Raw genomic sequence first — 13,220 nt, 5'->3', positions numbered from 1 at the left:
AGCTCTCCTCCCCCATGAGGAGAGGCCACTTGTATAGCCCTGAGAGATGACAGCCACTGACATAATCTCAATCTATAATATGCACAATACTCTGGGGAGGTGGTTGACGCTTGCTGTCACTCTGAGGTCAGGACAAAACAACCCTGGCAGAATAAGGTCTCCCTTTTTAAGCTGCCTATGTGGCACTGGTAGATCTTAGCTGTATCTTAGTCTCCCTCCTTGTGATATACCATACATTTGACCATTTGCCAGAGTGTTCAGAATAAATTTATCTCTACATAGGAGCTACGGAAACAAAGTGGCTACACACACCCTCAAAAACATCCTAAACAGTATCTCTGCTGCCATGAGATCCTGCAAAAGAGGATCAGAATAGCACAGGTCATGCAGCACCTGCTCTGCTCCACTCATCCCTTCTCTGGTTCACCCACAGAGGGTCTGCTGAGGATTGTGAAGCACAGAAGTGCTGCAAGCTTTAATCTACGATCTTTTCAGGGAAAGCTTTAGCCTATTGGAACGGACCGCATAGGCAATCAAGGCCAGGACAAAGATGGTCCTCTTTGCAGGAACTAATTCAGAGATCTTTGCATAAGAGCACACATCTTATTTCTTGCAGTAAGCTTGCCATATTATTTTTTACAAATACTCAGACTTCTGCTGCAATGGTGTTTACACAGCAATTTATGTGGTATCAAGAGAGCAAGGGTGATGTCCTTAACAAACAGGATTATCCACTTGACTAGACGCAAACACAGATACCAGAATTTAAGCATATAGTTTAGGCAAAGACCTGTGGTACCATGTAGCCAATCACATTGCAAACAGCCTCTTTTCAATTTAAAAACTAGTTAATCATAACAAAAGAAAAACTTCAGATAATTTTTAAAATTAAGGTAGATGCACTCCCCTTGGGAAGCTGGAGGATTTTACTGTGTATATAAACTGTTGCCTAATTCTTCCCTTTGAAATGTTAAATACATGCTTGTTGTACTGCTCTTGCCTTGATTACCTAAATGCACTTTTCACTTCCCAGCAGAGTGATTTTCTTTCTCCTCACAGACATGAACACTATATTCTTTTATTACACAAATATTCATGGTTTTTCAAACTTTACCCCAGTGCTCAGCTGATGCCCCTTGTTTGAAAGAGGAGATGATGTCTCTCCACTGGGAATAGAAGTGAACAATTCAGGGGGTGTCCTTCAGCAAGGGGGGCAGCCCAGCAGGAGGGAGAGCCCTGCAACCACCAGGCACTTAGAGGCGTAGGAACATGCATTCCCCCTGAGACACACACCCCCGCCCCCCCGAAAAAATCCCGACTTCTACAAACATGAAAAAAAAAAATCCACTTTCTGTGTTTATAGGAGATTTTAAATGAAGTAAAAACCTGACACTGGACACAAAGCTGTTTGCTTCACAAAACCACCTCCAAGTCAAGAAAGGAGAAAGAGCAGGTGCAACATCTAAAACAGTCTCTGTATATCATAAAAGTACAATGATTCATACATTGAGCATGATCTTTCCAGAATATCCAAAGAGTAAGACAATTCTTCACATCACGCAGCACCTTGTGATAACCATAAAATTGATGTGACCCACTGCGTCATGCATAGTTAAGTGAGTAATTAAAGGAAGATTAATCAGAGGCATAACTACTTGAAAAATTAAATTCTCTTCAGCATCATAAAGAAATATAGCTGTAGAAGGTGGTGATGTATTCCCTAGGGGAAGTTTGCACCATATGTATCTCTCTCTCTCTCTCTCCTGTAAGTGTTAAAATGCAAAAAAATGGGCTTTTGACTGATGAATTCAAAGTAATGGCTGAATTCTGGGTAGCTGTAAATCCAGAGTTAAAAGCCTGTACAAACATGAAGCTGTTATACAAGTTCATAAATGTATTAGCCCTTCCTGTCCCAAGGATCAGTGCAAAAATTGCCATCTTGGGAGAAATCAGGTGATCCTCCCAGGAACATCCCTACACTTCTTGTAGGCTGACAAGACCACAAATTACCAGCTCAACAGATGTATAGTGAGCTCAGTCTGGTTGAAAACAAGAGGCGAGTCCAGCAGTACTGGAGTGAGAGTGCAAAAAATGGAGTGTTTCGCTGAGAATGTGAAATACTACAGAAAAGAGGAGAAAACATGCATTTAGAGGGATTCATCAGTCAGCAAAAGGCAAATTAAAGGTCTGAGCTGGGGTAAATTTGTAAAAGAGGAGAAAGTTAAGTGGATGTAAATGCTCAGTAGTCATGTTAGAAGCACAGCGCAGTTATTTGGAGGACGTGGGAAACATGCAAGGAGCTACTATAGGTCATAGGACACTGAAGAAAAATAAGTTGTGTCTTTTTGGACTGGGAGCATCTGTCATGCAGGGGAGGCAGAGAAGTAGGAATACAAGTGCTTGAACGGGAAGGGAAGTGCAGGAGAAAAAAGATCATTTTGTGGATAAGTTGGAGTATTAGAGTGGTTTGTTTTGCAGGACTAAGCAGCATGGAAGTGGGTAGTTCGACATGCTTAAGAAGAATGAGGATGAAAAAAAGGAAGGTTTATACAAAAGGGAAATTACAGAAGGAGAAGAGGGATGAGTGTTTAGGAGCTTAAGAACAATAGCAGAGGATTTGTGGAAATGTTTGGTGCTGCTGAAATACAAGGAAAGAGACGTGAGCTCTTTGGGGACCTGGAACAACCCATAGAAACAGGGTATAAAGGGCCCTAGTGTCTGTGGGACCGTGGTGGTGGCAGACATTTGCAAGTTGAGGGCTAAAAGCATTTGGAGGTCATGTGCTAGCAGAGAAAAGGGATACAGACATTCTGGGAAATGTAGGGACACTGATGTTTCTGAGGGTTCAAACTGTGAGATCAGATGAATTTGGAGGATCTGAGAACCCCTGAGAAAGGTTAGAGTGTAGTTGGACTGGAAAAATGGAAAGAAGTACTGGAAGAAAGGGAAGAATGGGCCAGTCCCTCCAGGAAGGACAAAAACTAAGCACAGGATGGTTGAAAAAGCAGGGAACACGACAGAGAGCCACAGGCAGGCATACCCTGCTATCTGCTGAAAACTTGTTCCTTAAAAGTGTAACAGTCACAATTTGGCAGATACCAAAACTATTTTTTTCCCATAAGAATTAAGGTAATAGAGAACATGCATAGAAGTACAACATAAGTATAAGTGTCTAGAGAAGCTAGAAAATGAGAAAAATACCATTTTAGAAAATAAGCAATACATTTAGAACTAAACTCTGCTTCCTGGAGTACTTAGAGAAGCTGGACAGATAGGTGCAAGGTTTGTCTGCACAGGTTGAGGTCAAACCTAGAAAGAATTTGAGGAAAGGGTTACCAGGCTCTTGGGACATAAAATCTAAGGGGTGGAGATGTACTACATCAAGAAATGAAAAGGGCAGCAGTGCTGTTGGTGAAAGGACAGAGTGGAACCACAGAGATCAGGAATACACCAGAGGAACGGTTGTGTTCAGTCTTGCAGTTCTTTATACCTACCAATGTGCAGTGTTTAAAGGGGTCTTGTGAGCAGGAGGAAAGTGCCTTCACCTTCCAAGTACATGCTTAAAGGCAATGAACTGAAAAAAAGCTTAGTATCTGGAGATTATGGCAAATTTATAAAAAATAGTACAAGGGCTTTTGGAAAAGAAGCCTGTCAGGAGAGAACATGAAAAGGAAGAGTCATTTTGGCCTCTGCAAGAATCATTTAGTGAGTCTATGCACTGAAGGAAAGGATGTTATGGGGCTGTTCATACTGGAAACCTGGGGAGCAAATAAGGGTATTCTGAATAACTATCTCTGGCAAAAAATAGGTCAAATATTATCAGAAGTATGGAGACTGAAGTGCAACTTTATTTTGGCCTGTAAACAGGGGAAGTTTTGTGAAGGGACCCAGTTACTTCCTCCAAGAGGAAGCATTGTAGGTAACCTGGAAGAAACACTGGGCTGAACTCAATTATCCAGACACAGCTGAGTTGCCTAGTTTGTAAAACCTATATCCTTATCTGTTAGGTCTCTCAGAGTAATTATTTGCTTAGAGGTCAGAACAAAGATAAAACCTCTGTACTTCCCCATTATTGCCTCTCTTCACCAAGTTAAGGCTTCCAACCCCAGTGGACACCTCAGAGCAGGGACCTCTGTCACTTCACAGGGAAACTAGGTCCATTAAACAAGTGTTGATGCTGCATTCCTACTCTGAAGAAAAAAATCTTTTGTCTTCCCCACCATCATTCAGTTACTCTCCAGCTGAGACAAGAAAACACACACCCCACCCCACCCCACCCCCGATGAAAGCATGCAGCCTGCTTCGATCAGTGCATAGAAACCTCAGGAAAGGCCAGATACCTAGGGCATCTAGAAACAGAAAAGTTTAAGACACATCCATTTAAGAGCAGTATAGTTGAGGCTTTCCCCCCACCAAATCTGAAGGTGTCAGGATGAAGCAAGTTGATATGGGAGCTGCATGTTTAAAGGCAGAGCTTGAATTTCTAATTAGACTTATGAAGAACTACTCTGCCAAAGCCTTGGTCTTGCTTTTAGCACACATTTAAAACCCATGTTTTGTCCAGGATAACAGATTCTGCAGGAGCAGCAGAGGTGCTGATGCTTTAAAGGATGGCATCTCAGAAGGTGAACTCTCAGCAGAGCATGGTACTTTAAACACCTACCTGAGGATTTATGGTTAGACATGCAACTCTTTTTGCAAACTTGCACAACATGACTCATGAGTTGGGCACAACCCTAGGGCAACTTTCAGCAGCATGTTCAGCCCCAGCTCTGTGCTCCAGAGCAGCTGGCCAGCTTTGGAGAGTGAGCACTCAAGTCCCTAGGTTTGGCTAGGGACTTAGACACTGCGTAGTCAATGGTCTGGAAACACATCTGTTCTAAGAAAAAGTTTTTCCTACCCCCCTACATGAACAAGGCTGAGAACTAACATGAAGGCAACACACAACTTGGCAGGAACTGTAGCATGACTAGTTCATTCAGGTTGTGCAGGCCTGATCTGTGCTGAAGTTTAAACTGCACATGCTGCTTTAATCCACCAGCCAGTCCAGACACCCTCCTTCCACAGGAAGGCTTTCATCTTTGAAAGAATTAGCCCAGCTGCACTGCTCCAAATTCACCATTGACCATACATTTTTCTGGTATGATTTTGGTGATGTTAAAGACTGGAAAAAGATTGGTCATAAGGGAACCACAAGCCACAGGGAGTACTGTTTTACAAACTAAAGTTTGTAACAGCACGGCAGATACAAGGGCACAAGCACCTCAATTTAAAATAAGTCCGCACTGGACAAAGTTCCATCATTTCTTTTTAATGAGTTTCAAGTGTACAGTGAAGCAGAACAAGGGGGAACTTACCTTTATTCCAGCCATGCTCCAAGATATGTGTGAACAGCATCCTACTCTTGGAGGTCATTTGAATCATAACACATGTCCCAACACCAATGGGGAACTGTTTTCTGCATTTAAGGACCTGAGGATCGGTTATTGAAACCCAAAGGCAGCACAGCCCAAGGAACCAGAGCTACCAGCAACACACCCTCCCATTCAGGGGACTACCTCCCCATGCATTACATAGTGGCTGGACATTTGGTGGATAAAAGTAGAGTTGGATTGGGCAGCCTCTTCCCCCAGAGCTGCTGGTCCATACATCTTGTTATAGACTTACCACAGAGTCAGTCCAGCACATGGTTCCAGTACAACTGGAACTACCATCATTGCAATGGAAGACCACCCACTGCTTTGAGGGCCAGAACTTCAGATGTGTGTATACCATGGAAGTGACAAAAAAAATGTTCCAGGAAGAGTTTGGTATCCCAACCCCTCCCCAACCACTGACAGACCAGACAGACTCAGTAAGGTGGTGAATTGTGTTTCTTAGACACCATTTAAAGTACATGAGCTGATTACTGTAACATGCCAGAGAAGATTACAGTTGTATTTATAGAGGAAGGAAATAAACTGCACATGCGTGAGTGGCTATAATGCTGCGGACAGCAGAGTCCCTTGCTTTTACTCAGAGGGCCCTGGTGATTTTTTTTTTGCCCATGCATAGAGACACAAAGGAGGGGAAAGGGAGCAGAAGAGGCAACATACAACATCTAAGAGAAAGAAATGGAAGAGACAGCCTAGGGGGACCTCAGCCCCTAGAGGAACAGGAGGAATGGGACACCAAAGGCTTGTTTAGAAGAGTTCAAGAGAATTGCTGGTCTAGGGGGCCTCAAGCTTGTATGCCCACCCCCTAAAATGATAGCAGTAAGTAGTACAAGCAGGCCCTGGCTCCTCTTCAGTAGATGCACTTCTGACCGTCCATCACATCTCAGTTCCACAGGGAATTAGGGAAGTGCTCAGGGGACGAGAGCTGCTTCACTCCAGATCTTCATCTCTGCCCTCACCCAAGGTGGAGAGGGATGGAATTGCAGGGAGATGAACTCAGCGCAAATGAAATGCTGGGGCATGAAGTGAGCATGCAAAACCCAGCCCCTTCCCAGACACCCTGTGAGGAGGAAAGGGGCTTCCCTGGCACACCCAATGAAACAAAACACATCTGCTCCTCCCATCTTTTGTACTTCACTCCCATCTGGGAACTCCAGTGATGTTCTCCCCTGCCTCCTGGCATCATCTTAAGCCTAGACAGATCCCAGTGTATTCTAGAACTGAGGTAGAGCTTCCTAAATTAAAGGAGTACCCTCTTTCCAGACTAGATTACAGGCTACAGCTCAGCTGGGGGGGGGGGAGGGGGGGGAGCAGGGGGAAGAAGATGCACATTCCTCAGAAGACTCTGCAGAAACTGAGGAACAGGGCAGCTCATTTAACCCCAGGTTTTACAACATTCAAGCAATTCAGGGCTCTTGTAATTTTTGAAGCAGGAGAACAAGGAGATTGCTTACAGAAAGCCACAGCATTCCATGCTACAAGTTTACTTCCAGCAGAGACCATCTTGGATCTAAATTCAAGAGAACCCATAGCAAGTAGGAGGATTTCAGTTTGATAGGCAAGATATCTAGAGATCTAAGCTGCCAAACTGGGAAATCTGATGCCACTTTGCAATACCCATGCCCAGAGCCGCATTTCCCTTTGAATCCCTAGCTAACCATTCTGAGTATTTTCTAACTCCTGCTGCAAGTTAGAGCTTTGTGGTAGCAGAAACAGAACAGGTATTTGTAATCCAAAAGCTGCGTGGCTCATTCAGTCTCATCTGGAATACCTCCAGTCTCCTCCACCTCCAGCTGCTATGTAGTGGACTTCCTTTGACATTCAACCCAATAATACAAAAGCAAAACACCCATTCCCACTCCCACTCTGCCACTACCCCAAAGTCTTCCAGAAAGCTACAAGACAGTGGAAAGCCACAGGGTCCAGGCTTGTGTCTGCATAGATGAAAGGAATATTTGACACCCCCCACCAGACTCCTTACTGTTGTTCCTCTGTTCCTTCTGGCAGGAGATTTTACTCCTACACCTGCCTTTTAGATAGTAGCAAAACTCCTTTCACTTAACTGTGTTAGTCTATTGTACCTGACTGAGGTAATCATGTAGGCTCTCCTTTATAACAACTGAAATGACCATGTTCAGACAGCAAGTCATCTGAAAATAAGGACAGGCAGAATAAATCATTTATTTAAGTGCTTATCTCTCCATAGCTACAGAAATCTAGATGACTACATCTAGCTCAGTCAGATGGGTCACAGTCACTGACCAACACAAACGAGCCTTTATTTCAGAAGCTCAATGAAAAGCTTAAGTCATGCTGCCACTTTTTTTAGGCAGAACACTAGATCTCACATGAAGTCCTTCATCCCCAAAGGCACTGCGTTAAGGCATTCTTATTTTGCTAGAGTCCACACAGGCACTATTTGACAAGCTCACACCCAAAAATAAACCACAAAAAAATCCCTGGAGAAGAGCAGGAGCAATAGCTACCTACTCTTCCTCTACCTCCCTTTCCTCTAAACTCAAGATGACCCTCCCTAAAGCTGCAGCAGCTGTTGAAGAGTCTAACCATGTTCAGTAGAGCACTTCAGAGTCCTATACAGAAGACAAATTAAAACCAATAAAGAAATCAATGAAGAAGCTAGGTGGAAAGGAAGGGAAAGAAAGATTCAGAGGCAAGAAGAGACAGGCAAGGTGAGGGGACAGTAGGTTGCAGACTGAAGGAGCTACATTCAAGTAAAAAAGTAGACTGGAGACAAAGCAATAGGGAAAAAAAGGAAAGAACAAAAGGGCAAGTTACACCAAAGGTCCCCCAGAGACCTCCAAATCCCCCACCAGGGAAGGGACTTGCCAACCCACCCACTCCAGGGTAAATGCCCCTCATACTTACAGGTTTACCTGACCTGGCAGGCAGAATTTCCCATTTCTACAGTGATGGCCACCCCCAATTCCTTCCATTACTATGTAAAGCATACCATTTCCTCAATAAGTGTGGGAGTTCCAAGCACCACTACCTCCCTTCCCCAAGGACTGAAGTTAACACTTATGCAACCAAGACCCTCCAGATCTCAAATCAAAGAGGAAGAGTTTAAAGTACTCTAGAGTTTGTGCTTCTTCACCTTTGATCCTGGGCATTTCGGTACTTACTTACAATCACCACCACCACAATGGCACAAATCACTCCCATCATGATCATCATCTGGAGAGAGAGATTGTCAAAGAGTAATACTCAGAACAGATTGACAAGTTCACATCTTCCCTGACAGCCAGGGAACATAAGCCAGATAGGACAGCCAAGGCCTCTAAGTCTTTCCACAGTGAAAGAATCCTAAGTATTTGAAATAGTTAAGCCCCAACTATCCTCTCAAAGCCCTGCAGGAGAAGACTAGCCCAATTGCCTTCTAATGAAGGAGACAATGGCACTAGGAAACTCACCTTGCAGTTCTTCCACCAGTACTTCCTTTTGAGTTTTGCTGCGCTACTTTCAAATTGTGAGGCACCAGCCTGAAGTGCATCTGCCCGGTCATCTAGCTCTGACAGTTTCTGGTCTCGTTCCAGCACCTTGTCTACATTTACACGCATGATATCAACCACCTGCAGAAGGAAGAATAGTAGCAGCAGTCGTATTGGTAAAGAGAGTTGAAAAAGTAAAAGCAGTAACTTGGCCAATAACTAACACTAAGATACTAGCAAGTGAAAGCCCTAAACAAAGAAAAAAGGTCAGGATATGAAACAGCTTCCAAGTCATTGCCTACTTTGAAGTGGGGAAAAAATCCTAGACCCCCTGTTAAAGTATCAGTTCAAGTACACTTAAACCAGGTCCTCAGCCCCACATTCTCACCCGGTTTTACAAGCTCTCAAATCCAGCAAGCCTAAGCCACCCCCCTCATGACAGTAATCATACGCTTACTCCCCGATAACTGCAAAGGCAACTTAGTACATGTTGCTGCCCCAGTGAGGCATAAAGGTGTTACTGCATGTCAGCAGCCACACTACAGACACTGACCCTGGAAAGTCAGGCAAGGTTCCCCGCACATCACATACTGAGCCTGCACACAGACTGTTCCCTTGAAGCAACAGGGATTAAGAGCTGTTCTGGACACTGTATAGCTTTATTTCTATAACAGATGCAGGATACAAGGTACCAAAAATCTAACAGGTCTGCTCCTTAGAAGTCACATCTGGAATTAAGCAGCTTTTAAACACAAAGCAATTTCATCTCTCCTCCAACCTCTTTACAGGTCTGTCATCATACTTTGAGTATTGATTATTAATGCATTTCTGGTATTGGCATGACAACAGCATCCACCCCCTCAGCAACAGACGCTTGTCAAGAACATCGCTGCTGCAGAGCAGTAGGAGAAGAGTCCAGGCAGCCTACAGGGAGCCAGCACGGCTGGCAGAGCTACTGACCTCCTCCACTTGGGCCTGTGTCTGCTGCAGCCGACGGTTACTGCTCTGATTAGGGGGTGGCCCCGGGGGGCCCCCACCAGGGGCTCCCCCTTCTGGGGCCCCAGGAGCAGGCTGCTGAGCTGGGTCAGACCTAGGGAACCACACATATGGGCAAAGAGAAAACCCAGTCAGCCACTCGAGAGAGGACCCACCCCCCAAAATCCACCTGAATCCCAGCACCCGCACCCTCCCTGGATCTCCCCAGACCGGGAGCAGTCGACCTCGGGGGAGAGCCCAGAGCAAGGACAGGCCCAGGAAGGCAGCCCAGAGGGCCAGCCCAAGGGTGGGGGGGCTTGCGGGTGCAGCCGCGCCCGGCGCTGCAGCCTGCCAGGGGCCGGGGGGGGGTAGGGGTGGTGACAGCCGCGTGGAGGTGACCGGCAGACAGCCTGCAGCGTGCTGCAAGCGCCGGGAGAAGGGAGGGGGACGGTACCACGCCGATAGAAAGGGAGCACGGGGGCGCCCCGGGAGGGGCGGTGGCCGCCGGCCAGGTTTGCCCCGGCTGGGAGGGGGGCGCGGCAGCTCAGGGCTCCATGCATCACCGGGCATGCCCCACACACACACATCCACCTCCCTACCCCCCCTCCACGCGGCGGGCCCTCGGCGGGCGCCAGACAGGGCAGCAGGACCGCCCGGGGCGCGGTGCGGGCAGTCCTGCCTGCAGCTGCTGCAATGCGCCACTCGGCCCCGCCGGCGGCGGCCAGGACGCGGGGTCCGCGCTAGCCCGTTCCCTCCCGTTCCACCCACCCCCTCCACGCCGCGCCCGCCGCAGCAGCAGCAGCCGCCGCCCACCCACAGTCGGGCGGACACTCACATCGCCGAACCAGACTAGGACCCCCGAGCACGCCGCAGCAAACAGCGCCACACCAGATAGCTGCGCACCGGTACAGTCGCTAGCAGCTACCTCCCCGCCCCCCCCCGCCCAATTTATAGGCGATGAGGCCCCGCCCCTAGAGCCAACAGCCAATCAGAAGTGTATGCAGTCGGACTCGCCGGGAGCAGCAAATCAGCACCGCCTTTGGATTCCTCCGCAGCCAATCAGCGCTCCTCGGTCCTGCCGGAGCGAGGGTCCTTGTGGAGATGGGGATTTAGCCGAGCCCCACCCCCTCCCTCTCTCCGGACTTCTGAGGGGACAAGCCCCGCCCCGCTGTTGCTCGACCTTGGGGCTACCCAATGGGAGCAGAGCCCTCCCCCCCCATTCGGCATGCGCGAGCCGCGCGGCGCCCCGCCCCTGCGGAGGGGCTGGTGAGTAGTGGGGCGGGGGATGCCCGGTGCGTCCCTCCACCCGCCGGGCTTGCGGCCGCCAGGGCTTCGCGCTGCGGCCCCTCTCCCGGTCCTGAAAGGGCTCGGGCGGCCGCAGGGCCCCTCCCGCGGCCTGGCGCTGGACCCACTGACCCCGCTGGCCCAGAGCGAGGTCCTGCCGCCGCCCTCCGTTTGGGTCACGCGGGGCCTGAACGTGGTTACCTGCCCCCTCCCGTTTCCCCTTCAAGCCCAGCCTGCGTTGGCGCTGTTACAGGCGGGGGCTGCGGAGCGCCTCCGTAGCTCCCACCGCCGTAGTGTGTTGTTTGGGTCTGGTTAAGCCGCTGTCCCTGCAATTAAGGTACGGCGTTGCTGGCCCGCTTTTACCACACAGCACGACGTAAAAGGGAACCTGAACGAGTCCCCGAAGCGGCTGCGTTCGAGCCTCTGCTGCCTGCTGGGGGAAATCGGGCTCCAGCAGCATCCCCAAGAACAGCTACATGTTTGGCTTTTTCTTCTCTAAAGGTTTTGAGAAGCCTGCTGGATGGGAAGGGAGGACTCTTCAATGCGGGACAAAAAGGGAGGCAGGAGCGTAGTGGAGCAAGAAGTACCTCCGTACAGCATTCAGTGTGGTGAGTAGGGTGGCAAGCGACTAGTTCACACCTACGCTGAACTTCAGTTTCCTTTCATAAGGTGATACAGGCCATTAATAAAAGTTTTTAGTGTCAGATCTGATAGATTAGTAGATACACAAGAGACATTCTAAATTACAGCCTGGGAGCCAAAAGACCGTGGCTAGAAGGAAGGTGAAGGCTTAATACGGGGTTGTGACTGGAGCCAGACAATTTGCAGATAGGACTATTGAGGGTTAAGGAGCAACCTAGCACTAGCCTCCGCAGAACTGAAGGTTTTTAAGCTGTGCCTTCAGACAAGCTGTGAAGGGACAAGTCTTGGAAGAAGCTTCCGTAGCTTGGCGACCTTCCCACTGCAGTTTGAGGACTGTTCCAATAACCATTGCAACTACTGGCCCACAGAGCCCTTGCCAAGTTGGTGCTTAGGGATTAAAAGCTGACAAAGGGTACAAGATACTTTTCTCTGACACTTTTCCAGTTTCTGACATGCTTCGAGTCAAGGATTTGCTACACCTGTGGTTTCTGTATGTGTAACCCCCAGCTGCTCTCTTCCAGGTGCTTCCTTAGTCTCCACTTGAATCTGTGCACGTTTCCTGAATCCACAACACCTTTTGGCAAGAGTCCCACAGGTCTGCCACCCTGCTCCTGAGAACACGGACTTCAGCTGCTTGAACAGAGACTTTAGCTTCACCTTTCTAAGGCTTAGACCTAAAGCAAGTTCTTTTTGTTCCCTGCCACTTCCAACCAAGTGCTTTTAAAGACAGAGTAGCATTGCTCTGTAATAGGATACATAAAGTCAGCTGAATTAACAACTAAGGGAGAAGAGATAAGCAGATGCCTGCTCATCACACAGATTTTTCTGAAGTATATAATGGCCTTTGTGATGCTGGACTAGAGGGGTGCCAGCTTTGACTCACCATAACTCCTCCTCTAAAGGAACCAATAACAGTTATGGAAAACTAGAAGCTAGAGTTTTTTAAAACAGTTAAGTGCCTAAATTACTTTTGCAAAGCCTGACTAAACTATAAACAAAAGGCTACTTGGTCAGTAAGTGTCATTAGTATGGGGTTAGGTCAGCATCAATGTGAAACAGAGACAAATCCTGTTCTAAAGACAGGTTTTGATGCATTTCAACTAACATTTGGATCATTCATGCTTAATAGTAATCACAGATAAATGGAGGGCAAGAGGGCAAGCAGTGAGCAGGAAGACTTATTGGCAGGCACTCTTATCACTATCTTGAAAATTTGGCTGTGAGGAAAAACCTAAGATGGCGTGTACTGAAATTGTCAAGTAGGACGTGAGAACCTGGGGCTCAGAGACCAAAAGGATGCTAGAAGCCTGGCCAAAATGTAGAGGACTCCCAGCCTGCATCCCTGCACTTGGCCCAAAACAGATGTCTGTGAGAAGTATGTCAGAAATGATTGACGGGGCGGAACTGGCACAGAGGAGCTCAAGCCTGGAGCAGC

General features: G+C 47.7%; 1 protein-coding gene across 9 annotated transcripts in view; it reads right to left on the bottom strand.

The window, feature by feature from the left end:
* Positions 1–10,775, bottom strand: part of VAMP1 (vesicle associated membrane protein 1) — a 47,165-nt gene extending 36,390 nt beyond the window's left edge. For 2 of the 9 annotated variants that reach the window (XR_012777013.1, XR_012777015.1), the window contains exons 1-5: positions 10,695–10,775; positions 9,845–9,974; positions 8,867–9,025; positions 8,579–8,630; positions 5,358–7,585 (exon numbers count right to left, since the gene is read on the bottom strand). Coding sequence is in view for 7 of the 9 variants with exons in the window: in XM_075511414.1 (XP_075367529.1) it covers positions 7,530–7,585; positions 8,579–8,630; positions 8,867–9,025; positions 9,845–9,974; positions 10,695–10,696 (399 nt within the window). In the remaining 2 variants the exon portion in view is untranslated. Of the gene's footprint in view, positions 1–8; positions 8,027–8,578; positions 8,631–8,866; positions 9,026–9,844; positions 9,975–10,694 lie in introns of those variants that run through there. The other 7 variants (XM_075511414.1, XM_075511406.1, XM_075511440.1 and 4 more) reach the window with 7 other exon arrangements.
* Positions 10,776–13,220: the final 2,445 nt, after the last annotated feature.

The sequence above is a fragment of the Mycteria americana genome, chromosome 1, assembly GCF_035582795.1.
Source record: "Mycteria americana isolate JAX WOST 10 ecotype Jacksonville Zoo and Gardens chromosome 1, USCA_MyAme_1.0, whole genome shotgun sequence".
In the NCBI taxonomy this organism is placed as follows: Eukaryota; Metazoa; Chordata; class Aves; order Ciconiiformes; family Ciconiidae; genus Mycteria; species Mycteria americana.
Note: the sequence above shows the minus strand (reverse complement) of the source record. Positions and strands in the feature narration are given on the sequence as shown.